The sequence below is a fragment of the Chelonoidis abingdonii genome, chromosome 1 (genome assembly GCF_003597395.2).
Source record: "Chelonoidis abingdonii isolate Lonesome George chromosome 1, CheloAbing_2.0, whole genome shotgun sequence".
Lineage (NCBI taxonomy): Eukaryota > Metazoa > Chordata > Testudines > Testudinidae > Chelonoidis > Chelonoidis abingdonii.
Genome location: NC_133769.1, coordinates 35,845,626 through 35,871,854, shown reverse-complemented (window position 1 = coordinate 35,871,854; position 26,229 = coordinate 35,845,626). Strand labels below are relative to the sequence as shown.

The following is a 26,229-nucleotide window of genomic DNA, read 5'->3' as shown; positions in this document are numbered from 1 at the left end:
TTCGCCGTTCCAGGCCAATGGGAGCTGTGGGAAGCAGTGTGGGTCGAGGGATGTGCTGGCTGCTGCTTCCTACAGTCCCCATTGTTCTGCAATGGCGAACTGTGGCCAGTGGGAGCTGCAATCAGCTGAACCAGCGGACACTGCAGGAAAACAAACAGTCCCAGCCCACCAGCAGATTTCTCTGATGGGTCACGTGCCAAAGGTTGCCGATCCCTGTATTAGACCAAATCATCGTCATGGTAGATTCTCCATCACTGGCAATTTTTAAAAAAGTTTTTTTTCTAAAAGACTTCCTCTAGAAATTTTTTGGGGGAAGTTCTATGATCTGTGTATACAGAAGATTAGATTAGATGATCATAATGGTCCCTTCCAGCTTTGAAATCTATGAATTTGTGCAAACTATCACTATACCTTCTTTTTGGCATAGCTTAAACCCATTCTCAGATCAGGGCCTTAAAAGCTACTATCAGTCATTTCTGAGCACTTTCACAACTCAAGTGTTAATCTCAAATGACCAAAACCAAAAATAAAACATTTGTCTGTCATTAAACTCTCAGTAGTACAGTGTCTCATCTCATAATGGCTTATAAGATGCCTTCCAGTGTTGAATACATTTTTTATCATTTACCTTTATTTCTTTTACTCCATTTCACTTTCTACTTTTGTTTTTCTTACCTTGTTTGCATTCATATTTCTTTGAACCTGGTCTTTTAATATTTCTTATATGCATTTTCTTGTTTGGTTACACTTTACATTCCCTTGTTCATTCATATGGCTCCTTTTGGCACAGTGCTGCCTTCTGACACATGGATGTGTTTCACTATGGGTGAAATCTGATCCAGTTGCATAGAGCCAAAGTGATCAGGCTCTATGTGGGCAAAATGCTGAGGGACTGGGGAAATGAAATAGTCTTATGTTATCTTCCCTTCACGCTTCACCTAACCATCTGCTTTTTCAAGTCTATGTAGCTGCAATCCCTCCAAGCCAGTTGCACAAGTTGATGCCATCGGATTCACATAAATATGGATCTCATTGCTCCTCCCCTTGGCCTACCTGAGGCCAGCTGGCGACTCCTTATGAGTGCATAGGAACCCTGGTACAGATGCTTCAGTGTAGGTGCAGTGACCATGCTTGTGCAACAGTCAGCTTGACAACATAAATATCAAAGTGCACAACATTTCCAAGAGCAGAACTGAACAAATAGTACAGCCAGTTTCTATCCTTAATGCACCAGTCCCCGTAGAGTAGGAACATAGTAAGGGCTCTGCTGGAAAAGATCAAACATATTTTTATTTGTGCTAAGTATGTTGCTACAGAGCTGAACATACATTAAGGTGAAGGCTTTGATTAATACACTGTGGTCCTAATATCATATTAGTCACTATTCTCTTCTTAAAAATGCTTAACATCTTATTTACCTGGTTGACCCACAAAGTGGGCAAGCACATTCACTGAGAAGTCCATAATGATGCCTTGAGGTTACAAGTAGCTGAGAACCCAGTTGAATAAACAGGCAGTTTGAATTGTTCCTTGCATTCCACCACCTTGCACTTGTTTGTAGTCAATTTCACTTGCCATTGTGTTACAGTTTCCCCTCTGCAGTTCCTCACACTCATCCCTAGTTTTAACTAACCTATATAATTTAATAGTGGCAGCAAACTACGCAATCTCAGTGGTTATCCACTCATCCAGGATGTTAATACATAGTGTGGCAAATTGCGGTACTGTTATGCTGGGTCTCATGCTTTCTTTTCTTTGGGGAAGGTTCAGGGCCCCATTGCTTGCCTCTGAATCGGTATTTTAATTACCCCACTAGTGTCCTTGAGGAGGGGAGTGGAGTGGGAGGGACCTGGGCCCACCCTCTTCTCCAGGTCCCAACCCAGGGGCCCTGAGGTTTGTGGTGAACCACTTGAACTAGCGGTTCCTTCCCCTGGGGTACTTCCCTCTCCTGCCCTTCAGCTTGTGAAGGGACTTCTAGTCCTTCTTCTACATAAGCCAGTTGCCCCTTACCTAGGGCTTTTTTGGATTTCTCAGCTCTCCACAGCACTCCTCCAAACTTTCCTTTTTTCTCTCTTCAAAACTGTTCTCTGTTCCAACTCCTTCAAAACGCTCTCTGCTCCAACTCCCACACTGTCAGACTGAAGCAGGGTTTTTTTATCACATGACTGACTGCTGGTGCTCTAATTGGCTTCAGGTGCTCTAGTTAATCTATAGCAAACCTTCTTCCCCTTGCAGGGAATAAGGCTCCTTGCTAACACTCTCCTGCTGCCCTCTGGCCATGCTGTATCACAATATATTGAACAGCAAGGGCCCTTGTGTTGATCCACCCCCAAAGCAGCCCCTCATTAATCTCTATCTCTGGTGAGTATTGGCCATTTATTTTTACTTATTTTCTATCGTTAACTAGTTTTTTGTCCATGATGAGACTTTATCGCTCACCTCATGGCTGTCAAGTTTCATGGAGCTTATACACATGAATCACAAGACAAATATACCTTATTAGCAGCAGTACAGAAGGCAGATCAAATACCATCCTTTTCACTTTCTGTTTGCCTTTTGTGTTTTTATTCTTTTTCGCTCCCCTAGCACTTAGACATCGAAAATTAGCTCGCTGAAATGGTGAATCCCTGCTATTGTTTTCCTGACTCTTTTGTTCTTCTTTTAATAATTCCAATGGGAAATCTAATTGGCCTAAGGGCTTGTCTTCACTGCTCAGTGAAGCTTGAGTTAGTACACCCGAGTTACTGCTTTTGAGTTAGCCTAGCTTTAGTGAGTGTGACAACATTGCAAAACAACAGTGAAGCAACACAGAGAGATTGGATTAGCAGTTGTTACTGAGGCTGCTGCATCCTCCCTGCATTACTAGTTTGAGCATTTGGAGCATTAGTGCTTCAACCTGCCCCGTCTGTCAGGCCAGCCAGTTCAAGCTTAAAGCTAGGACCACTTAACTCGATCCAGAGATGAGTGTGTGTGCACAGAAATCTAGTTAGGGCTAACACTTGAATTGTGGCTCAAGCTAACAATGCAGTGAAGACAATCCCTAAAGTCTCTTCAGTTTAGATTTACACTCACATTCTTATCTCCAATGCTGTAATGTTTCCCCCTAAACAGTCAGAATTGTCCCCTTTTTGTGTCCATGACTTGGCCTGGATTGTTTCATGAATCTTTAGGAGGCATGCCTCCTTTTTTACACAAAGCAAATTTAACCTGTGGAATTCATTGACCCAATTTATCATTAAGGCTTTGAATTTAGCAGAATGAAAAACAAACAAAAAAAATGGATAATAAGATTGTATGGATAATCATAACACCAACAGTTATATCAGGCAGAATAAAAATGTGTAAGGAATAAAGCTCCCTCCCCCCCATTCTGCTTCAGTGCATAAGTCAAGTTCTAACTGATTGAAATTCAGAAGAAACTTGGACGGGTTATTCCATACTTGGTCACCTTTTATCTGCAGGATGATGGACTAGATGGACCACTCATCTGATCTGATATGGCGATGTCTGTGTTCCTCTGGTGTCAATCCTCTAAAAATGAGGCCTTATGTAAAGACACATTCATGTAACATGCCAACAAAAGTAATGCCCGAGTTATATCCATCATCATATGCACGTACTACTAACTCATCTCTTTTAATTAACTTCTATGATTTTTGCTGTCATCTTCATCTGTAATTATTTTTTCCTATAAGCAATCTTTTCCATATTCCTACGATCAGCTTACTGCCATTATTTAATACCATGCCTTGGTATAGTCAAGTACGTTTCAGCATCAATCTGCAAGGGAGGGTGAAAAGGTGACTATAAATCACCTTTGCACTGACTCAATCCTGAGGCCACCTGGATGCCAACACGGTCCACTGCATAAATCAGAGCAGCCTGAAGACTGCTCTAATTTTTATTGGTTGCCAAAGGCCCTTTAGGTGCTAGCAGGTATAAGCTATTTCCCATGCTCCCAATATCAGTGTTTAGGAGCGAGGGTGATGCTACAGGAACTCTGCACCTCCTGAGGATTCCCCAGCATGCAGGAATCCTCCCTTGGCTACACTTGTTGTGTTTTGGACTACACTGCAGGAATTGGGGCTTTTTCTTGCAATTTCCAGGCAATTGTACCTAATTTTACAAAGGTCCATTCCAAACTTTTCTAATGGAGAAAGCTATTGTACATCTGACTGATTCAACCTTTCCCTTCATCACAAAGGCTAAAATGCTTAATCACAAAGGCCAATGACTTCTATTTCCCTGCCAAATTTCAGTTCCTCCCTTAAATGGTGTGTGGGAATATTTATGCTCATACCTTCAAGTCTACCTCTGCCCACTTTTTAATGGAACTTTCTTTGCATTTGTGACATACAGACATTTAAGAATATCCTTTCAGCTAGCCCCAAATATTCTCTTTCTGATATTATTTGTATTGGAGGGAGGAATTATGTTCTTGACCTCAAGTGTTTTTCTATTTTTCTCCTTGAATTTTAGTTGCAAATGCTTCTGTCTTCCCTTCCTAGGTATCGGTATCCAATTTTGTAATGCGCTTGTTCTGTCTACCTGTTCATTAGTTTAGACTATCAGAGCTGTGTTTATCCTTTAAGCCAACTCATTTATTCCCTTTTGGTTCAGACATAGCTAATGCTGCTTGTACAATTCTTCAGCCATGGTACGGCATTCTTTATTTTCTTATGGAACTCTAATTAATACTCAAGACGATGATTATTAGGCCATATTACATAGAAAACGTGAGGATTAAATATTTACACAAAAACATGTGGGTACACTTTCAGTAAACAAGCAGCTGACCAAAGAACATTGTGTGCATAAAACCTATACAGTAAGAAAAAGAAAAAGATTTGTTCACAATAAAAGAGCAAGTTAGAAATGTAATTATGAAATCAGAGAAATTGCTATGTGGATTGCTACAGTGTGTTAATATTTACTTCAATAATAGTCTTGTGAAATCTCAGTTGTTTGAAGCATTAGTTTGATCTGTCCCTGCACGGGCTGACAGAAAGCTATACCAGCAGCTTTTCTGAAAATTATACGAAAAGTCTTCTGTATTTTTCTGTATTTTTGTTTTTGTTAGACTGTGGGGTGACCTTTTTCTCTAACTCTACTCTTTTCATATTTTATCATCCTTTCTGTGTGTTTTGGAAAGTTACCCATTTGAAAACTGAGAAAAGGAGGATATTTAACAGCATTCAAATCAGATATGCCTCTACTAAGCTTTAAATTTCTTTGTGGAAGAGGCACATAAAATACCCACATAAACCAGTCAAAATTCTTTGTGAAATCAAGTTCCATAAGGTTTGAAGCCCACAACATTGTAAAAGTGTAACGTCACTGAAAGATAAAGGTTTCAGCATAGCATTGAGGACACTAATTTATATTTACAAAAACAGTCAGTATATTTCATTCATTTGAAAATGTACATTCTGAAAAGTTCTCTTTTGAAGTGATTTGAGACTTCTGTCACACAAACTAGGCTCATCCCCATTTCTAGCTAGAATGTACACTTGTCTCTGACCAATAATCTAAACTTTTTGTGCTATGTTGCTTCTGAGCAGATCTTAAAAACAAGGACATATTTCTCTTTTGTTGAGCATTCAAAGTAATGAAAACATAGAGATATTAGATGAAATTTTCAAAAGTGACTACTGATTTTGCGTGTCCAATCTGAGACATGTAAAAGGGGCCTAATTTCCAGAGAATGGGTACTTGGTGCTTGTCTCAGACTGTGCACCCAAAAATGTCAGTGCCCCAAACTGTTAACAATTTTACAAATGTAGGGTATTATTTCAATTTCCAATACTGAACATTTTCACCTATTTCATTGTGAGAATCTACTTCCCTGTTCCCCTACCCGCAAGCGCCCTCTACTGAAATTCTCTGTGTGACATCATGATCAGGGAACAAAAGTCTCACTTATAAAAGGATTTTCTTTATTTCCATAATTTAGCTGAACCAACACAAAACTGAATACTGTAAAGCAACAAAAACGTAACATCTTTAGTTTTTCTGTGTTTACTAAATAAGGCTACTACACTTCTTTAAAAATAAACTGAAACAAAACAGAAAATTGGTGGAATGAGGGATCTGGCTCTTGAGTTCTAGTAGTACAGTAAATGTATTTACCATTGTTTATTGCATGACATTTTAAACCAGACGTTGGTCATTTATAGTGCAGTCAGTTCATAACACTTCAAGTGACTGGCATTGAATTGCTACTTTGATACTGGTCGAAAACCTTAAGATTAAATAAGAAATTCTTATATATTTTACTCAAAAGACACAGTCACCTATAATTCATGGTTTCTGCAACCTGTGTATTAAATAAGCCTGAATAGTTGAACAGGCCTTACAAAAGAAAAATAACCTTTTGTTTTTGTAATTTTTTTATCTATGGTTGCTTGAACAGTCTCTATATATTTTTCTTTAGTAGCATAGAACTAGCATAGTACTAAAAGTTAATTGGAGTATTAGGTAGTATACTACAGTGGAAACTTGGAGAAATAGTTAAAACTGGAATACATTTGCCAGGAAGAAGTTAAGCTCATTTGTTGATTTCATCATATCAATATGTACCAGACATATATAGAAAGGTACAGTTATAGGGAGTGAGGGATCTTTTTATCTTTATTTCTCCTCTTTTTTATGCTGTCTTTGCATTAACTTTTCACTACCTGATAATGCCAAAAAAGTGGGTTTTTTAACGATCAAGTAAAACATTGAATCTGGGTCAAGGAACAGGCCGCAAATTGACCTTTATACTGTATTATGTAGAGGAGGGTGAGGAGAAGGAGAGAGAAAGAGAGAGAGAGAGAAAAAAAAACCTCGGTATGGAAAGCCATGATTAAAATATTTTACACTCTATTTTTACCAGTACATAAAGACAAAAAAAAATGCCTTCCAACAGTGCAATGGTTGAATGCATTTATGTAATAGAAACATCATTATTCTTTGCTTTTTCTACAGAGTCCTCTCTTGTCATGCTTTACATCCAGAATGTCCTAATGGAAGAAAGCAAATGACACCTGTCACTTCAGAGACAACTGAAGTAATAAAACACAACTTAACTCTGAACCATTTGTCATGACCGTCAGAGTTATCACGTTAATTGTTAAATAGGATTTTCTACAAATATACAACATATAAAAACTGTTAAATATATAACTTTAGGCTTTTCAAAATACATTTAATGATCTCTTTCAAACAAGTGTTACTTTTTTTTTCTTTAATTTGCTTTCTGGTGCTAAATGGTGTATCAGATGAGACATAGGCCACAGATGACCAAACATGCTCTTTGCAAATACTGTATTATCCAATTTTAACTATCAAAAAATGGAACTGTAGAAGAGGCATGTTTAACTGGTTAAAACTGAAAATGATTTTAGTACGAGAAAGTCAATCTAAGTACAGAGGAATAAAGGTGCCATGTAGACAGTTTGTAGTTTTTCAAACATATGCCGTTTTCTCTCCATGCTCCATTTCATTGTTTATAATGTGGTTTTCAAGAGTAATTTTCTAGTTTAGTTTTTACTGCAGTGTTCCATAAAGACTTCTGCTGTACAGGAACATCTCAGCTTTGTGAGAGTTGAAATCATGTCTTTGTGGAGACGACCCTACAATTTAACCCAGATAGCTCTCTTAACAGTAAGATTGTGTCCACTTTAAAATAGATTTTGCTCTTTGGTCTATTGTATATACTGAAAGAATAAGAAAATAAAAGCAATTCAGACAGTCCAGGGCACAAGAAGAGATTCTCTTTTGCACCTCAGTGTCCTCCCATAGACAAAACAGTCTTCTCTAAGGCTGATTGGGATGAATACTCTTCAGTGCAGTAGACTCTTCAGATCAAAACATGTAGGTAACATCGAGTCCAGCAGTGGTGTATAACGCAGATGAAACGTTAACCATGAACTTTTTGTATTGCTAATGCCCAAGCATATCTCTTATATCTATATTCCTTAGTCCAGTGCTCCTTAGAATGGTAGAACAGACTTTTAGCTCATAATGTAGAGGAATTATGCTGTCTTTTATGAGATATAGAGAAACAGACAGTTGAATTGATGACATATAATGGATGATGATCCACAGCAGTGAAACTTGACTAAGGTAAGTAGCTCACACAGAACCTAGACCACTCATACGAGAATTCTTTGCTGCTGCATTTGTCAGGAGACCTGTAAATCAATAAGAACAAATGAGTCAACATCTTACTCCACGCTTTTGGTTATCTTTGCTGCCATTATTTCAAAATATACTGTACTATATATTCCAGGGAACAAGTTAATGAATTGGAAAATATTTATTTGTTACTGAAAACATTTTCTCTGGGAAAGAATACTGAGATAATGTATATATTTTATATGCTGTATGAAATTTTAACCATGATGTCTAGTTAAAGATTAAAGTTCTATGACAATGTTATGAATTCACAGCTCACAACAGCTTAACTGTTACTGTCTACTAAGCCCCCTGCCCATCCATTTTTCTAATAATTTTACAGACTGCTCTTCCTTTTGTATTAAGTTACATATAAAATGATCCAATAAATACTTTATTATGAAGTTTATGATTCATTCTATCCTGTACAAATGGGAATGTGATAAAAACTACAAACCAAAAGTATTTATATTTAATAAAAAAATGCAAGTATTTTTCTACTAAGGGCTTTTCTGCTAATTTCTCATAGCATTGTTCAGCACACTAATTTATTCAATACTGCCCTCTAGTGATGCCATTACAAGTACAAATTAAAACAAAAGTATATTTATGATCAATGTAGTTAGAAACTTGTTTTAATTATAGAGGTATAAAAAATGAAATTGCAAAACCCATTGCCTCATGAACCTCAAGAAAGAAAAATGGATTAGAAACCATTGTAAAATGAAAGGAAAGAAGATAGTAGCTTGCAAGAGAAACAACAGAACAAAATAGTGCACACAAAAGATAAAATGAGAACAATGAAAGACAGCATAAACACAAAAGATAAAGAAATGAAGTATTTCTATGACAAGAAACCTGTTGGACAAACTTACCAAAAAGTATCAGTTTATAAATTGTTTCTAAATTACACAGGCATTGTTCAGAGAAAAATGTTTTGAGGTGTATTAAGGAAATATGAGTACTACAAAATGCTGTTTGACTGTTCAAACACTACTTTCTTTGTTTCCGGACATTTCTCAATAGTTAAAATTCTCATTTTGGATAGAAATACCAAACATAACTCCAGAAAATAGTAAAAGTGTATGTGAACGAGCAAAATAAATAAGAAAATCCAATTTCCTTGGTTCAAGTCGTGTATGAAATTTAGATTTATTTTTTTAACCTATCCCTTGGAGAGGTAAATGAAAGAAATACCTGCCTCCAAATCAGTTTAGCAACAACTTGAAACATTTCTCTCTCTCTCTCTCTCTGTGTATATATTTGCCCTATAAGGCATAACGTGTATTTCACAGATTTCTGCTTTTATCCTCTCACCTTTTCCAGGAAAAAACACCCCAGAAATCTTGAAAACAGCCTTTTCTTTTCGGACTAGTGATCAGATCTCCAAACCACATGGCCTCAGATAGGCTGAAGGCAAAAAACCTGGATGATTATTGAGGTATATTCTCTTGTTTTATATATACATTCAGCAAGAAAAAATTATGTTAAAGTTCTGCTTCAGTTAAATGTTTTGTTTCCCATTTACGTTCCTTCCTTCCTCCCATTGCAAAGATTTAGCATCAGTACAAAATTCTGCAGTCTAGGAATATTTTTTATGCAGGATGGCACATGAAGCTAGAGCTCTCTGACTTATTAGTTGAAAGTAAGATACTATTCTGTGAAGAATAAGGCTGACCTTGCTCAGGGTTTTATGAATTATACTGGAATGACCCAAAATTAAAAGCAACAGCATAAACTGCTGATAGATTGGCATGTTCACTTTTTCATACTGATCTTCCATACTGTGTGTCCCAGTGTGGAGAAAGATTCAGATCCAACCACACTCCTTTGTAGAAACCTACTTCTTTGTTATTTCATGGATTTAAAAGTCTCCTGCCTTGCTATCCCTGCCTCCACTTTGAACATTCAGATTTGCTGTGTGAATATGGTATCAATGCTTTAAGAAATAAAATGAGAGGAGCGGGAAGGATACTCCATTGTAAATTGCTAGGGTGCGGTGGAGACAGTAAGTTGACAGGATGGAGAGAGCAGAAGGAGGAGAAGAGAGATTGCATCTCCATGCTATCCTCCCTTCTCTTCATTCTTCATGCTTTACAAATAATCACCCATACACATTAATAAAGAGAAAAAAGTAGGCCCCTGAATGACTGGAATAAATGGAATTCTTATACCATATACCCTGGTAGCTCAATCCTGCAACCAGACCCCTGGTGTTGGAAAATTAATTTAAAGGAAAAAAGAGATACTCTAAAGTTGTTCAGAATGCCCACCTGACTTATCTTCAATTCCTCACACAGCTACTGATTAGTTTGACAGAGATTGCAATACAAGTTATAAACTAAGTAACAAAGATTGTAAAAGCTTCTAGCAGTAGAGAATGTTTTTGGTTTTCTAATCTGAAACCTTGCAGCTGAAGTAATAAAATCCTGGGCTCCAATTCCCTGGCCCAAGCTTCAACCCTGGATCTGCTTATGTGTTCCCAGATCCAAGTTAGGAATGCGCAATGAAATCCTGACCCTGGTAAAGTCAGCGCGAATTTTGCATTGACTTAAATGGAACAAGAATTCACCCCAGGTTTTCACAAAGTAGGTTTTAAGTCCTAAAATAGACTATTTTGCTTTGCTTGATACACTTCAGCCAAAGAGTGCTGGCAGGGATAACCTTACCTTTCTGTTGTTCCTTTCCCTAGTATAGTTTGTCTGTGTTGCTGCAGAGATTGCATTTTCTGAATGGCATACTGGAAATATTTGCACCCAACGCTTAGGATATTGATAAAATTATTATAACCTGCATTAGCAGCATACTTCCCAGCCAACTATTGACAAAACATCACCCAGCGGCCCACTAGACAGAAGGATCCCACTCCCCATCAATATGTAGAATGTAAAGTGAAGGGAATATGGGAAGGTTGTCTCCCCTCCTCTGACTAGTCTTCCTGTCTGCAGAAAAGAGGTTCTGTTACATCTCAGCCTCCTGCAGAGTCTCCAAAGTCCCTCCGCAGTTGAGGCAGAGCTGCCGCAGTATTTACACTCCTCACAAGGGCTGATCCCTCGTTCCTGTGCTTTGTAAATACTTCTCTGCCAGATCACTCACCATCCTTGATTTAAATTGTAAAATGCAAGTGGGTGAATGGATTTGACAAGAATTGTCTCAACTCTTCCCCATCACTAGGGAATCCCTAAATTTTACACCTTTTCTTACGCTATGTTCAACGTGATCTTATCCTACTGTTAGCACTGTTATTTACAAAATCCTCTACTATGAGTCCTTACTCCACCCTGCCTTACATTTTGGTTTTAGCTAATACTAGCAGGTTGTCCCGAAAGATACCTCCCCACAGATTATTGAAGCAGTGTGCTTCACAATGGGTTTTTTATTGTATTACATAACTATGTATTTATGTGCATATGCATGTATGTAAACTCCTTAAGATATAAAGGGACCACATTTTGTCTCTGCAGTCAACTGAGGGGGCAATTATCTAATAATATTTAGATACCTACAGCCTGATCCCAAAGCAACTGAAGTTAATGGGAATTTTTCCATTGACATTAAAGGAAGTTTTTAGATAGTTTTAATGGGCTTTGGATCAGACATCATCTGCACTTGCAAGTAACTGACATTCCAGTGGGCTCAAAATTAGAGGCTATTTTTAAAAAATGGCCAAGCACATTTGCCTCTATACTACTTACAGTAAGAAGATCATAATTTGGGGAACCCTTGAACTTGTCAATCAGATACATTGAACTGACAAATGTCTATCATTTGTTAATTGAATCTAACCACCATTGTACTGTATCTAAGCTCTGTGTGTTTATATGTAGCTACATCCAAATCATGTGGCAAACAGACAGTATCCTGTAAGCAAACCTTATGGAATTAAGATAAGCTTTAGTGAGATAAGTTAAATCTTACTGACTTAGCATTGATATTTTTGACATACATTGAATTAAAAACACATGTATGTACATGTTGTTGTGGCATTGTATGTACCTTCTCTAGAAAGGAGGAGGGATGCTAATGTACTTCTTCCATTATCAACCCTTTGAAGTCACCCCCCTCCCCCCGGGAGAAATGCACAGTTCAGACTGGATTCTTCAGAGAGCATCAGAGAAAGAAAATACTTTTGATAAAAGACTGGGGTTAATCTGCCCCAGGGGCTTCTTCCTGTTCCAGCAAATAGACAGGACCCCTGGTCCACAGAGGGCCCCAATCCTTAGGGAAGGATTGGAAGAAGTTGTGTGCTGGGGCCTCATAAGACTCTGTGCTTGTTCTGTGCTGAAGCTCTGATGAACCTGTAACCACGACGATGCCCCTAGGGTTGGGTATTAAAAGAGTGCATTTGTCAGAGCCCATGTAAGTATTGGGATGGACTCTGGTAAGCTTATTAGCATGTGTACAAGTTCTTTTATTGTTATTAATATGTTTTCTCCGTAATGCTTGTAGGCTTGCTTAGAAAGAGATGTGTGGTAATTTATATCTGTAGCAATTACACTGTTATTCGTCCCTGAAGAGAAAGCAAGCAGGTGTCCTAGGGCAACCTGTCTGTGCTGGGAATGACACAACGAAGGAAAGGCAACTGTCCAGCCTGGAAATACGCCAGTCAAAAGAGAAAGAGACACATGTCTCCAACCAAAAGAGGCAACTGTTGGGGAGCTGTAAGCTGAGAGTGGGTGCCCTTGTGTACCACTTCAGGGGAAATAAAGCATGCAATTGCCATGAACTATGACAACTCTCATCTACAGTATGTCCCATGGCATGTCAGAGAGAAAGTAGTTAATAAGTTAGCAGCCTTTTTCCTGACTGTCTTTTAAAACATTATTTACAGTATAGGAAAGACCAAACCTAACCATTCACATAGTGACAAAAGTGTTATTATAGTTCTTAGATGGTTTAACCATTTCCGTATTATTAAAGCAATTTTAACACACTGAACTTGATTCTTCTTACATACTTCCATGGGGAGGAGGGAAGAGTGGGGGGAAATGCATGACTAAGTGAAGTATAAAACTAAGAAAAGTTAATGCTTCATTCTTGATAGCAAAGACAGATATTCAAGGAAAATGAGTTATCTATAGAGGTTGGAAATGTATTGTGCATTTCTTACCTAAAGTAACAAGATGAGCTTTCCACCAAAGTAGCCGTCTCCCAGCATAGTAACTATGCTCTGAACTAATGACAACATATCTGGGACTCTGATTGGAAACTAGCAAAGGAGGTTTGCAAGAGATCTCTGAGCCAGGGCTGAATTTTCAAGCATGTGTGGACTGAGCTTTTATTTCACATGGACTCCATACACATGCCAACAATTCCCCCCAAATCTTGCCAAAGGTTTGGCAACTTCACATGGGTTGCACTCTCAGTTTTCAGAAAGAAAGTCAAAGTCAGGGAGTGTGAACCAAAGCTGCAGTTTTCTACTGTGACAGCCAAGTGCCCAATTTACATGAGATCAATTGGATGCCTAGCGGAAGTAAGGACTAATCCACCTCCCCATTGTCTTTGCATTCCAAAATGCCAGGTCTAAACTGACTGCTATTTGTCCAGCACTACTTTTTGGACCTTCTCCAAAGTCCAAACAGTTATAAGTGGTCATTGGGGGGTTTACGTTGGGTAACAGATAAAATGTTTGTCCTGCCCACATGTTTTACATTTTCAATTGCCTTTTAAAACAGTCTTGCTCCATCTACCTATTACAGGATTTAATACAGAACTCATCACTGTATTTTCTAAGCACTGGCTGGCTCCTCTTGTTTCTTGCTTGGATTACAGTCTGGAAAAAAAAAAGCCCTAATAAGAAGATAATTTACAAAGATAAATACAGGTATCTGGCCAGTCTCTGCCTCAGAAAACGTATTCATAACGGAAACAATTGACTGCAAGACAGATAAATAGCATGCCTTTGCCCTCTGCTGCTGCAGCTGTCTGTTCTAGGACTCAGAATAACCATGCATGAATAATACCACAACAGAGATGGAAACCATTAAACTCCCAAGAAAAACCTGACACTGCCCTGTAAGGCACCTCGCTCTTCACAGGAATAAAAATGTAAATTTCTTGTGATGATCCCAGCAGCAATACCAGTCTGTTGCATTTACGTGAACTGCCACAGTCCCTGGTGACCATTTATTCAGCGTTGCTCCTTCCCTCCACTTTCTTCCATGCTATTCATTTATGCAAATTGATTTTTCAATGTTCACAAAAGGACAAGTTAATATAACTTTAAAGTGACTATAGCTATTAGAACAAAAAAGAAAAAAAAAAGCCCCAGCATGAAGTGGTTTATTTGGAAAAGATTTACATTTATTATATGTCACTGAACTAGCCACCAGGCAGGCCATTTTAAAGAATTCAACAGCTTTTCACTCCCACTATATTCAAAGTGTAATAGGGTAGGAAATACCTACTGAATGTGTTTGTGGATGAATGTTTATAAAGATCAGCCTCACACATTATGTAGTCCATATCCAGCCATGCTATCCATACATATATATTGCTTTTTCATAAGTTAGAAATCTGGAGATATCTGTATCTGCTAATATTCTTCCAAGAAGATTTTTCTTTAGCATGGATTGTTTGCTTATTTTACATCCCCTGTTCAAATCAGTGACAGAAAGGAAAAATTATTTTCCTGTGGGAATAGAAAACTAATATGCTAATAACAATTGGCTGTGGCTCCTATCACTCTTAGTACGTATATTCTCTCCCCCACCCGCCACAACCATTTTCCTAATATCAATAATTTTACCAGAAATCAAATAATAGATGTGCCCAATATTTTTCTTAAACATCATTCCCGCTTCCCCCATCATGTTTTTTTCCTTCCTTTTGTATAAAAGTTATGGTTATATTTCTCTTCACTTTTTGGGGATTTGTTCTTATGAAAACTTTAAATGCATTGGGTGTCAGAGTCTGATACCTTTTTACTCAGGCTGTATTGGACCTTACTCTTTGAAATTAATGGGACTACTCACAGAATAAGGTCAATAAGGGTATTAGAACCGATTCTGCAGCATGAGTAAGGTTATTGGAACCTAACCCACGGTTGATTGGTGGCATAGCTGACACAACCAAGTGCCAGTGTGGGAACCCTAGATTTAGAAGGAACTTTGGTATTCCTGACTCAGGCATGTCTTGGTGATGCTATATCATATTTCCTATAGAAAAAAGGGGAAAGAGGCCGATTATGTTTCATACTACATGACTCCATAGGATAGAGATAATCCAGATAATGGAGCAGCATTAATAGATGGTCTTATTAAGACTATTCAGTGAATGTTCTTGCTGGGTGTGGATGTGAAAAGCTGTAATAATATTTCAGGAGAAGAACTGAGGTCTAGTTGAGAAAAAAACCCCACAAACAAACAGGGAAAGGATGTGTGAGGCTGTACATGGAAGTACAGGGCTGGCCCTGTACAGAGGCATGAGGGTTCTGATCAAAAAAGATTCCCAGACAGCTTCCCTCTAACATATTCTTTGGCCTTCCCGGTCAATGACAAAAAAATCCTACCTCTGAAGAAACAACTTAAACAGACACTGTCAACCAACATGAGAAGTTCTTTTAAACTGACTAATTTAAAATAAAGACTGTAGCTTCTAAGCAGTGCAACCTGATTTTATTTTTAAAATCCTTAAAGGGCATTTTAATAAGAGGTTTCCTGCTCCTCTGCTGATGTTTAAAAGTGTCTTTTACTAAGATACAGGGAACATTCAGCAGGTACCCTTAAAAAAGTCCACGGCTGAAAGATTAGACTAAAATTCCCTATTTTAAGGATAGAGAACTGGTACATTCTTCCATTTCAGTGGAACTTTCTAAGTAGTGCTGTCAAATGCACAGAGTAGACTGGGGAAAAAATGAGGAATATTCTCCTACTATATTCCTTCAGTTACAGTAATCTTATGTTTCATGTGTAACTATACTGGGTATAGAATTTTCAGGCACAATGTGATATGCAAGTTGATCGTGTCCCTTTAAATGGAAAAATTATCTACAATAGTAGAATAATATTTCACTGATTTTGTACATAAAGAGCCTCTTGTTTAATCACATAATGATACTCAGCAGTGGAGAGAAGCCCAAACTGGAAACTTGAATCTGAACCCTTTTTAACTCATCAAAGGAGGCAGTGTTTGAATTAAAACCCACCATCCAGCTCTCTCTGTGTGGTCTGCTTAGATTGGAAGTTCTTTAGGTCAGCGATCTGTTCTATCCTGTAAAGCACTAGTTCACTCTGGAGTGCTGAACAGCTAATAACATTAATGTTATCTCAAATGTGGCTGAAATCTCATGAGAATTTCTCAAAAGATGTAGCTGAATTTGAATCATAGCCCTGATTAAACATCAGATCCAAACCCTAAACCCTTTCTTGAACATAATCTGGATTGCAGTCCAAATACTGCTTCCTTGGTGGTTCCGCCTGAAACAGTCACAAAGTAATTCCCTATAATATTTGCTCCACTGAGTGGCTAACCAAGTGGAAGTTGTTTTCAGCAGAAAAGTGGTCTTGTGATTAAGACACAAAAATGGAAATTGGGAGACCTTTGTTTTGGACCCTTGGCTTTCCACAGACTTCCTGCAAGACCTTGATCAAGTCACTTAATTTTTCTGTGCCTCTGATTCTCCATATGTAAAATAGAGATACTTACCTACCTAAAAGGGCTGTTGCATTGTAAAGCATGTCGAGCTCCTTGCCAGGAAACTCAACACAAGTGCTTGTATTATTGTAAACTATGTTCTCACCTGAAGCTCTACTTTGTAAGGAATTTATCAAGCTATCCTAAAAAGCAAAGGGCTTCTTAGCAGGTACCTGATAAAACAGGTTCTGCATTTTATTGGTTTACTAAAAAAGCACATTGGTAATGAGTGTCTTTCATTAGGAAATTGGTCTGAAAAGAAACAGACATCTCAAAAAGGACCTAAAGGTTTAGAGACCAAATCAGCCTCTTGGAGGCAAAACAACTCTGTCTTAGAAAGACTCTGATGACTTGTGGGATACACATTATTTTTTTCTTATCTGAAACCTAGAGAAGATCACTAAGATTAGGAGCATCCACAGACGGAAGGGTGAAATTTAGGTACCAGAGCGGATAAATCGGTACTTTTCAATGCACCACATTGAGACATCAGCATCAAACAGCTGGGATAAATAAACGTCATTTTGTAATCTAAAATGGAGTAGCAATGGGAAATGGTGTAGCTACATTTCTCCTAGAGGCCACTCTAACAATCTGGGTAAGAATCAAATACATTAAAAATAACCTATCCCTAAAGGCCTAGAGCAACTAACTGGATTGTATCTATTTCCTCTTGTTCTTTACAACTGTATGAGGCATGAAGCTTTATAGAAAGTGAAAATAAGGAAGATATGTCACAGGTATGTGATTTAAAGTATGAAAAATGACCACTTCTCTGCTTTTCTTACTGCTCAGATACAAGCAATTCTGATATTAATGTGACTGAAAATATACAAGAGTAGCAAAAAAAATAATCAGGGATTATAATTCTTGTGATTACTTTTTTTTTTGAGGAGGCAAGATCAAGTTAACAATGTGTCTAAGGGTTACTTTTAATATAGTTTATTATATATCCATATCTATATCTATATACACACAGAGACATCTAAATATCCAGATCTATATTGCAAGGTCTGTTGTTTATTTCTGACAAGATCTACTGCAGATTTAACCTGCCATTGTATCACATCCTCTCTCTCAAAAAAAATAGGAATAGTGTGTTAACAGTGAAGTATTTATTAAAGATAATAGTCTTTCATGGAGATAAAGTAAAGATTCCATTGCTTCAATACTGCATCATTATCAAAGAAAGCATTGAATGGAGGGTGACATGAGATTTAACTGTAAGCTTTAAAAACAATCTCAGGTATAAAGTACACTGAACATACACAGATCTGGCATCAACTGAACTTAACAGACAGTCTTAAACAGCTACTTTTCCTTCTCTAATTAGAGCAAAGGATTGTGCAGGGGCATTCAAGAAGTGACAACTGATTGACAAGCAGCTGGTCTGGAGCAAGGTTGGGCTCACACTTGCAGTAAAAAAAAATGGGAACAGCGATGTCCTGAGATTGATTGTGAAAACAGTTCAACTTTAATGAATAATACATCAGAAAAACGGTAATGTTCTATTAGGTGGGATATTTAGGTATTTCACCCATTAAAGGAGAGAATTCAGACTCATAATACGCCGGCTTTAGATAGGATGCTTTCCTGCCAGTGAAGGAATTGAATAATCAATGCTTGCCAGTGAGATATTATGTCTGGTTTATGTATTCCACATGACAGTTCCTTTTTTGAAAAAAGTCTTGTTTGGCCTCATTCCAAAAATACAGTGTGGTACAGTAGGTCACTTGAAATCAGCAATCTTTACTAGCATGCCAGATATAGGAAAGAATCACTGGCATTCGTAATTCAATGTGCAGAATTCTTGCCTATGCTTTGAGGATGGAGTCTGAGAGGTTATGGGGCAGGTGAAGAAGAATGCAAGAAATTTCTTCTTTTAATGAATTTTTATAGCTCTGATTGAGGCAAGAGAAAGAGCATGCTCTGAACTCACATAAGTGGGACTATACGGCCACCCAAAGCATACACAGAAAAGACAGATAGTGGCCTTGAATGAAGTTCATGAGGATGTGAACAGATACAAATCTGCACATGAAAGGAAGCACTCTCCTACCATCCTAGAAGACTGCCTGTTGCTGATAATAATCCTCACATTTAATATGGAGACTGGTGGGAGAGTTTGCTAAAACAGCAGAGTCCTTTGTTTGATGAGCCAGTCTCCAGTACAGATTTCCAGAATAGCTCGGTGTCAGCACAAATTAGTTCAGCAGTTAACCCTCAGTTCCATTTAGAAGAACTTTTTCTGGATAGCAGCCCAATCTCAAAACTCTCCAGTCTAACAAATCGGATCTTACAATTAACATTTTAATAATGTTTGGATCCTGGTTCCAGAGGCTTTAGAACTTTGGGCAAGTGCACCAGTTGTGTGCACATTGAGCCCCCATCCCCTCGATAATGTAATTATCTGACTAAAGTGACATCTACTCCCATGGTTTTTTGAAAAAAGTTCACCTCTCCTAATTTGCATTGGAATAATACCTGTCATCTACAAAGAATCTTCATATTATATGAGATAGCGGGGGAAATGGCAAAGGAACTAATATCTATCTGTAGAAATATTAGATTTCTCTGAACTAAAGAATACATAAACACAGAAGGCCAAATTCTGCCCTCAGACATGTATGTTCAGCTCCTGTTCAATACAATGGCATATACATATGTGCATCTATAGGGAGTATTTGGCCTTTACGCATTCTTTGTGTTATATTCCTATAATCACAGAGATGATTCCTGTTTTGTAATATCTACATACAGTCATGTTACAGAGTTCTGACTTGTGTCTGAGTGAGAGGAATGGAAGGGGATGGGGACAAGACATTCAGGGCTGAGGAGAGGAGGAGAAGGTACACATTCATCCCCAAAATTAGCCAGTGAAAACATTTTTAGTCTCCCAACAGCAAAGCAGACACATGGAGGGATTATAGTCCATGTAAACTTCTGTTTAACATTTTAATTACATTTAAACCTAAACACAAATTTGGGACGCATACAGTACAGTAGTTCAAAAACCAACCAGTATGTCGCTGTCTATCAGAGGCAGAGCCCTGTGTATTGTGCAGCATATTGGATCTAAATTCTTTGGCAAGATCCCCAATACCCCCTGGTTTCTGTTGAATTTTGGCAAGGAGTTCTGTGGTGATCAGATTTCTGCAGCAGAATGGAAACAAATAGAAAAACAGCAAAAAATAAATAAATAAAACAAACTGGCAAACTGCAAGGAAATGTTAACTCTATAATTTATAACAAATTTTACATGAACACTACACATATGAGGGAAAAGACTGTAAGAAACCAAACACAGTACAACTTTGGGGAATAGGGGGGAAGAGAAGCGACCTCCATCCCCCTACACACAGAACTATTTGGTGTTTGAAGAGTCACATCTCCTTCATCTAGTTCCATCTGTATCATAGTTAAAATGGGATGTGAGTCTTGCCTTCCCCACCTTTAAGGCAATTCTCTGTCATGCAAAGTGTGTGAATCCACACTCCCGCTCTCTCCCCAGCATATCTTCCAAGGGACTCCTCTGGCTCCCCACAGAAGAGTTTCTCTGATAACCTTTCTCAGGCTGGAGGAGAAGTCCAAGTAGCTGCACCTCTCCTCAGTGGGGCACAGCAAGTCCCATGCTACCATCAGTTGCATACTAATTCCCACTGTCACTCCATATGAATCATCGTCAAAAGCATCATCCTCTGGCTGAGCATTATCTCAGGGATAAGCCACGCTGATAGAGGAAGAAAGGGATGAGAAACAGTTTTTTGTGACTGGTGCCCTCCTGTTAGTCTGACCAATACAGCACACCACTACTGTTCTGCCAGGTGAGACTACCTAACAGAACAGGTAACAGTTTTTGTGGGTCCCTTATTAAGGAGGAAATTCCACTGCTATTTCTGTGACAACAAATCCCAGGAGTCAATAAGCCCTGATCATAATTAAATATCACACTATATAAACAGTTTCATTACATTTGTGTTATAGTAAGTACTGCCAATTTGATTTTTAGAAACAAGTACTCAGCCCTTGTTTTCACATTAAGAAACTGAAAAAAACAGCAAAAACTGGAAAATAAAGTAAAAATTATTGAAAATTATTCAAAAATATATTGGTGTTAAATCAGAGTACTCTATGCTGCACTTTGCTCGTCCTAATGGTAGATATAGAACCGACCGTACTGTGTCATAAAACAGCTACACAGATGAAATGTAATGAACCTGAAAAGCAAATGAGCTTCAGGTAAAGACAGGAAGCAGGATATTGTAGTGACAATCTCATTAGTCAAATCTGGTGTGGTACACGCTCTGCTATTTATCACAGTGCTATTTCTGAACTCCTACACTCAACCCCAAGAACCCATTTAGCATGAAATTTGTTCTCTACTTTAGAACTTAAAGTTTTCTTTTTAATGGGAGCTTTAGTACTGCATTCCCCTATCCCCACTGTTCTTATCAAATTAGAGGAAAAATACAAGGTATTTGAAAGACCTCGGTGGCAATTTCAATTGTATTGATTCCTTGGACTTGTTGGGACTATAAGCAAAATTGTAGGAGGATCTCAACGTAGAAGGGAGAGATAGCTAGCATGGTGTCTTAGCAATTACAAGAAAATGCAGCCAAAATAAAGAGATAGGGCCTGAAGATTTAATAATAACTCAGATTACATGATTGGTGAAAACCCAACATCCCACCATTCCAATCACCCTGATGTGCTACATTTTTGCCTTGTGGGAAAACACATGCTCAGATGCCTGGGGCCTCAGATCTGTATTTGATTCTCATTCCCAGGCTCTCAGGCCAAAAAACTGGCACAGGCTGGGATTACTGTGGATGATATCAGGGCTGATGGGGAGGGAGTGTCTGATGTTGCTTACCACTGACTGGTCTAGCTGATTAGTGTGAAAGGTACAGAAAGGAGCCTCATTCAGGCAGAGGAGAGATGTAAAAAAAGGGAGAAATGATGCAAGGGTCTTGAGAGTGGAAGACAACATGGGTGTGATCTCAGGATTCTTACAAGCACCATGTTGTGTACAGTGAATGATTCAAGAGGCTAGACTGTACCTTAAGGGACAACCCTGCTGTGAAGGCAAGGGAAAGAATGCTGCTGAGTAAGAACTCCTCAAGGCATTGCACTTGAGGTCCATATTACATTTACTTACAGCATCCAGCATGAATTCTCCCCTCCTCATGTGGAGACCGCTCTGCTCACCTTGTGGAGAAGAAGAGCTGCTGTTGGTGCTGCCCTCAAGCAGTCGTTACACATACTGCTGATTCTGGCTTCTACACAGGGAGTTTGAAAGCTCCTTGTACCTCCTCTCCCACCTTGTGCAACTGCCAGGGCCAGACACAATCTGACCCAAAATGTTTTTCATATTACAGTATGTCTACTCATCTAACTACTTATCTAACTACTGTGCAAATATAATAATATTACATAGCTCTTACATAGCGTTTTTCATCAGTATAGCTCAAGAAACCTTATAAAGGGAGTTAAGCATCATTAGCTCCATTTCATGCCTGGTGAAACTGAGCCACAGGAAGACAATATATAATACCCTACAAAGTGACTGCATTCTTCATCGTTCATACACAAATCCCCAAAAGCAGAACAGTCACATCAATGGTTAATGTAAAATGTTTTGAAAATGATAATTCCATTTTAAGGTGAGCTTTTGCCAAAATAATATTAAACTGGCCCTCTCCTAAATGGCAGCGTGAGGTAGATATTCCACCAATAAAACCCACTCTGATCCTGGGAACCTTCGTTCTAAAACTGACACTTTGATGAGCCAGAACTCTGACATCTGGAACTTCCTGGGCTGTCTCCAGATGGGAAACAATAATCCCGAGGTCATCTTTTTCTAGGATGGGCCAGGTGCCTAGAGCCAAAAACACTGACTTCAGCCGAGCAGTTTGCTAGCCAAATTCAGAAAGACAGTATCCTGAAAATGATCGTAACATTCTTAGTGATGGCAATGTCATGTTCACATATGGGATATACTGCAGGCAAAACGCAGCACAAACAATATTTAAATGTGAAAAAATTAAGATGGCTGCTTTATGGATCATAAGTAAACATAATTCAGAAGATGGAGTTTGAGACTGATATTAATGTCAACAAGGAGATAAATATATTTTGATTTAAAGCCTGGTATGTGATTTGATCTGAAATCAGTGCCAAGATGCATCATAAACTGTCAATTGCCATTTGCTGTGATAATTTGAGACATTTGTGTATTTAAATATCAATATATTCCTATGCCACTCTGTAACTCTGAAAATTCTCCTTCCTAAAGCCAATGAAGCTGGCTTATTTCCCAGACATCTTGTTAGCAAATCCTCATTCTGTATGTATGTATGTATGTGTGTGTGTATACACACACACACACACACACACACACACAGAGACTATCATAAAATGTAAAGGTACAAAAAGGGCCAGGGGCCTCACAGGTCTATGAGTTTGGGGAAAATGTACTGGTATCTCAAATTATATTCCCAGCTAAGCTCTTAAAGACAATATTACAGAGATAACTGAGATTAAATGTTTTTTGAGTCTTTTGTCATTTTGAAATGAAGTTATCCATTTGTTGATTGAAGTTTCCACTACTTAATGTATTTTTTTCTGTGTCATAACCCATAATTATTCATCTGTCTAAAGTACAGCTTTAGCTCTCACAATTAACTATGTTCTGGAGATTGGCTAACTGGTCTAGTGAAGGGTATCCAAAGTATAGACAAAGGGCCAAATCAGGCTCACTGAGTCTTAAAATAAAGTCTATAGTTTCTCTAAATTGATCAAAAGTCAATTTATTATTGGTATCCTGTGCTTGGGGGTCAAAAAGGTTGAAGTTCCAGAGTAGATTAAATCCTTGGTGGGTGAGAAATAAATGAACACAGATTTAAGTTTATTTTTATCTAGATTATGCACAGAGTTCCTTTTATTACATTGAACAAAGTGGAATAAAACCGTAGCAATATGTACACAAATAGAGCTGTCTACAGGACTTTAGCAAAACATAGCTCTGTGTCCAAGGTCTCAGGCTTACCTGTTTCCCTGTGTGCTCATTCCAAGATTCTGTTCCCATTTGCTCTATTATGTTCTAAACCCACACCAGACATAATAAATGGTCTTTTGAAAGAATGTGTGTTTGGTCTGCCACTCGGGGGGAGCGAGGCGGGGGGGTGTTAGTTTAGTTGTTCTAGAGAAGACCCGCTAAATCAGCCACTGATCACTCTCCCGTTGACTCCAGTACTCCACCAGAAGGAGAAGCATAAGGTAAGTCGATGGGAGTTTCTCCTGTCAACCCAGCATGGTGTAGACACCACAATAAATTGACCTAAGATACGTAGACTCCAGCTACATAGTTCATGGAACTGGAGTTGCATGACTTAGGTCGATTTAGCCCCACAGTGTAGACTTGCGCTATTTCTCACTGACTTTCAGTGAGATTTAAGCTCCTAAAGACAACATCCAGAAAGGGGTCTTAGGTTCAGTATTGCAGCACCTACCTTTAGGTCCAGTGAAATCCCCCAGCTCCATATTTGGTGCCTAGGGTCCCTATACAGTGCATGGGGAGAGTTAGGTACCCAGATTCCCTATATAATCATGGGGAAAGTTAGACATGTGAGAATGGGATTCACAGAAGTCAGCAAGTTTAGTGGGGATCCACTAAGCTAGCAAGAGTGAATGAGAAAACAACTCCATAGCCGAGTGGTTGAGGTGCTCTAGTGGGATGTGGGAGAGGCAGATTTAAATCTCAGCTCCAAAAATTATTTAAGCATGTCATACAAAGTAAGACAACTTGAAAAGGAAAAATTGAGAAAGCCCCAACTCAGACTACCCCACAGCCCAGTAATTAGGGCATTAAGATGGGAGATGTGGGTTCAAGTCCTTGCTTTAGGGATTTGAACCTGGGTCTCCATAGCCTGGGTGAGTGCTCCAACCACCTGGCTATAAGAAATAAGGGAACCATCACCACTATTATTTTGTATGGGCCCTGATCTGGTAGATGAGGTTTTGGGTGTTCTCAAAGCACATTTACTGGGTTGGACCTCACAGGCAAGACAGGCAGGGGAATGCCTCCTTTGTCTTGCCTAATGCCACTGGGTCTTAGGCATGAGTCAGGTACGAAGCAGCTCAGTGGTATCAGGACTCAGACAGCTTTGCATATGTCCACCAGCAGAAACTCAGGGGACTTCACTGGCAGAAACGAAGGTGCCTAAGGATTTTAGGCTCCTACCAGGTTAGGCAGCAGCTGGGCATGGGTTCTGATAATCTAAATTGTGGACACAGGGACTAAAGTGGCAGTTAGGTGTCTATGTCACTTTTGAAAATGGAATGGAAGCACTTGAGGCACATAAGACCTTTTGAAAATTGTTCCCATAATGGAGAAATTACTGCGTAAATATTATTCAGGTTCATTACAGGGCAGGTCTGCTCTGAAAGTGATGGTAAGGATGAAATCATCCATGTTTTGTCTCAAAGAGATCGATATAGAAGGCTGCTTTTTTCCAGGGCTGGAAGTAGGAAAATCATCCTTTTTTTATGACCTGATCTAATTGGATATGGAATTAGTGAGACACAATAAACACAGAACCCTACAATGCTGTTTTTACAGAAGCTTTTCATAGCAAAAACACACTAAGCACTGAGGATTGAGTGTACACCTTAGGCTAGATTGGGCCCTGGTTTTACATAGCCCAGAATAAGGCCTTTCTTCTCTGGTGTGGAACTGGAAGCCTCCTTCACATCACAGCTCCACTGAGAAACCAGGAGAACAAAACAGACAGGTGATGTGGAAGAAAGAGGCTGGAACCTATCAAAAACATCTCCGATAATTACTGTAAGCACTCATAAGAGGTCATTCACTGATTAACAGCCAGTAGACTTCCATGTTCCTGCTGAGCTAGACTCATGCCATTTGGTACATTCATGTAATATGAGTATTTAAATAAAGGAATATGAGTTTTCCATCTGAGGTCTTGCATGCATATTGGGGGTAACAATGTGTAAAAGTTACATTAATTGTTTCCCCTGAGCTGGTTGTGTTGGGAATTAAGCCTTCGGTTTGGAGCAAAGAAGATCATCTGAAGTCATCAGTGTAGAAATTTTCAAAAGTGACTGCTGATTTTGGGTAGCTCAACTTGAGACTTTGGAACTGGGGCCAAGGAACTGGCTCATTATGTGTCTGAGATAGCAAGGTAGCCTTTTTATCAGTTTTACAAGAGTTTTACAGTTCTATGAAATTACTTCATTCCATTTTTACCATACACATAACAACAAACAGTGTCAGTAGAAGGGCACATTTATGAACAAAAGGTCAATGTTAAAAGCAGCACTTCAGTGATCACAAGGACTTCTCTTCATTTAAAATAATGAAATGAAATGACATCACATTTAAAAACTGGAGCTCTCTAAAGGCAAGCAAGTTCA

The 26,229-nt window shown here is 38.6% G+C and overlaps 1 protein-coding gene across 6 annotated transcripts in view; it reads right to left on the bottom strand.

Moving 5' to 3' along the window:
• Positions 1-4,666: 4,666 nt before the first annotated feature.
• LOC116828374 (chemokine-like protein TAFA-5) overlaps positions 4,667-26,229 on the bottom strand; it is a 659,974-nt gene continuing 638,411 nt past the window's right edge. For 2 of the 6 annotated variants that reach the window (XR_012655730.1, XR_012655733.1), the window contains exons 4-5: positions 19,814-19,947; positions 4,667-8,177 (exon numbers count right to left, since the gene is read on the bottom strand). Coding sequence is in view for 1 of the 6 variants with exons in the window: in XM_075065014.1 (XP_074921115.1) it covers positions 8,169-8,177 (9 nt within the window). In the remaining 5 variants the exon portion in view is untranslated. Of the gene's footprint in view, positions 8,178-9,477; positions 9,571-19,813; positions 19,948-26,229 lie in introns of those variants that run through there. The other 4 variants (XR_012655736.1, XM_075065014.1, XR_012655738.1 and 1 more) reach the window with 3 other exon arrangements.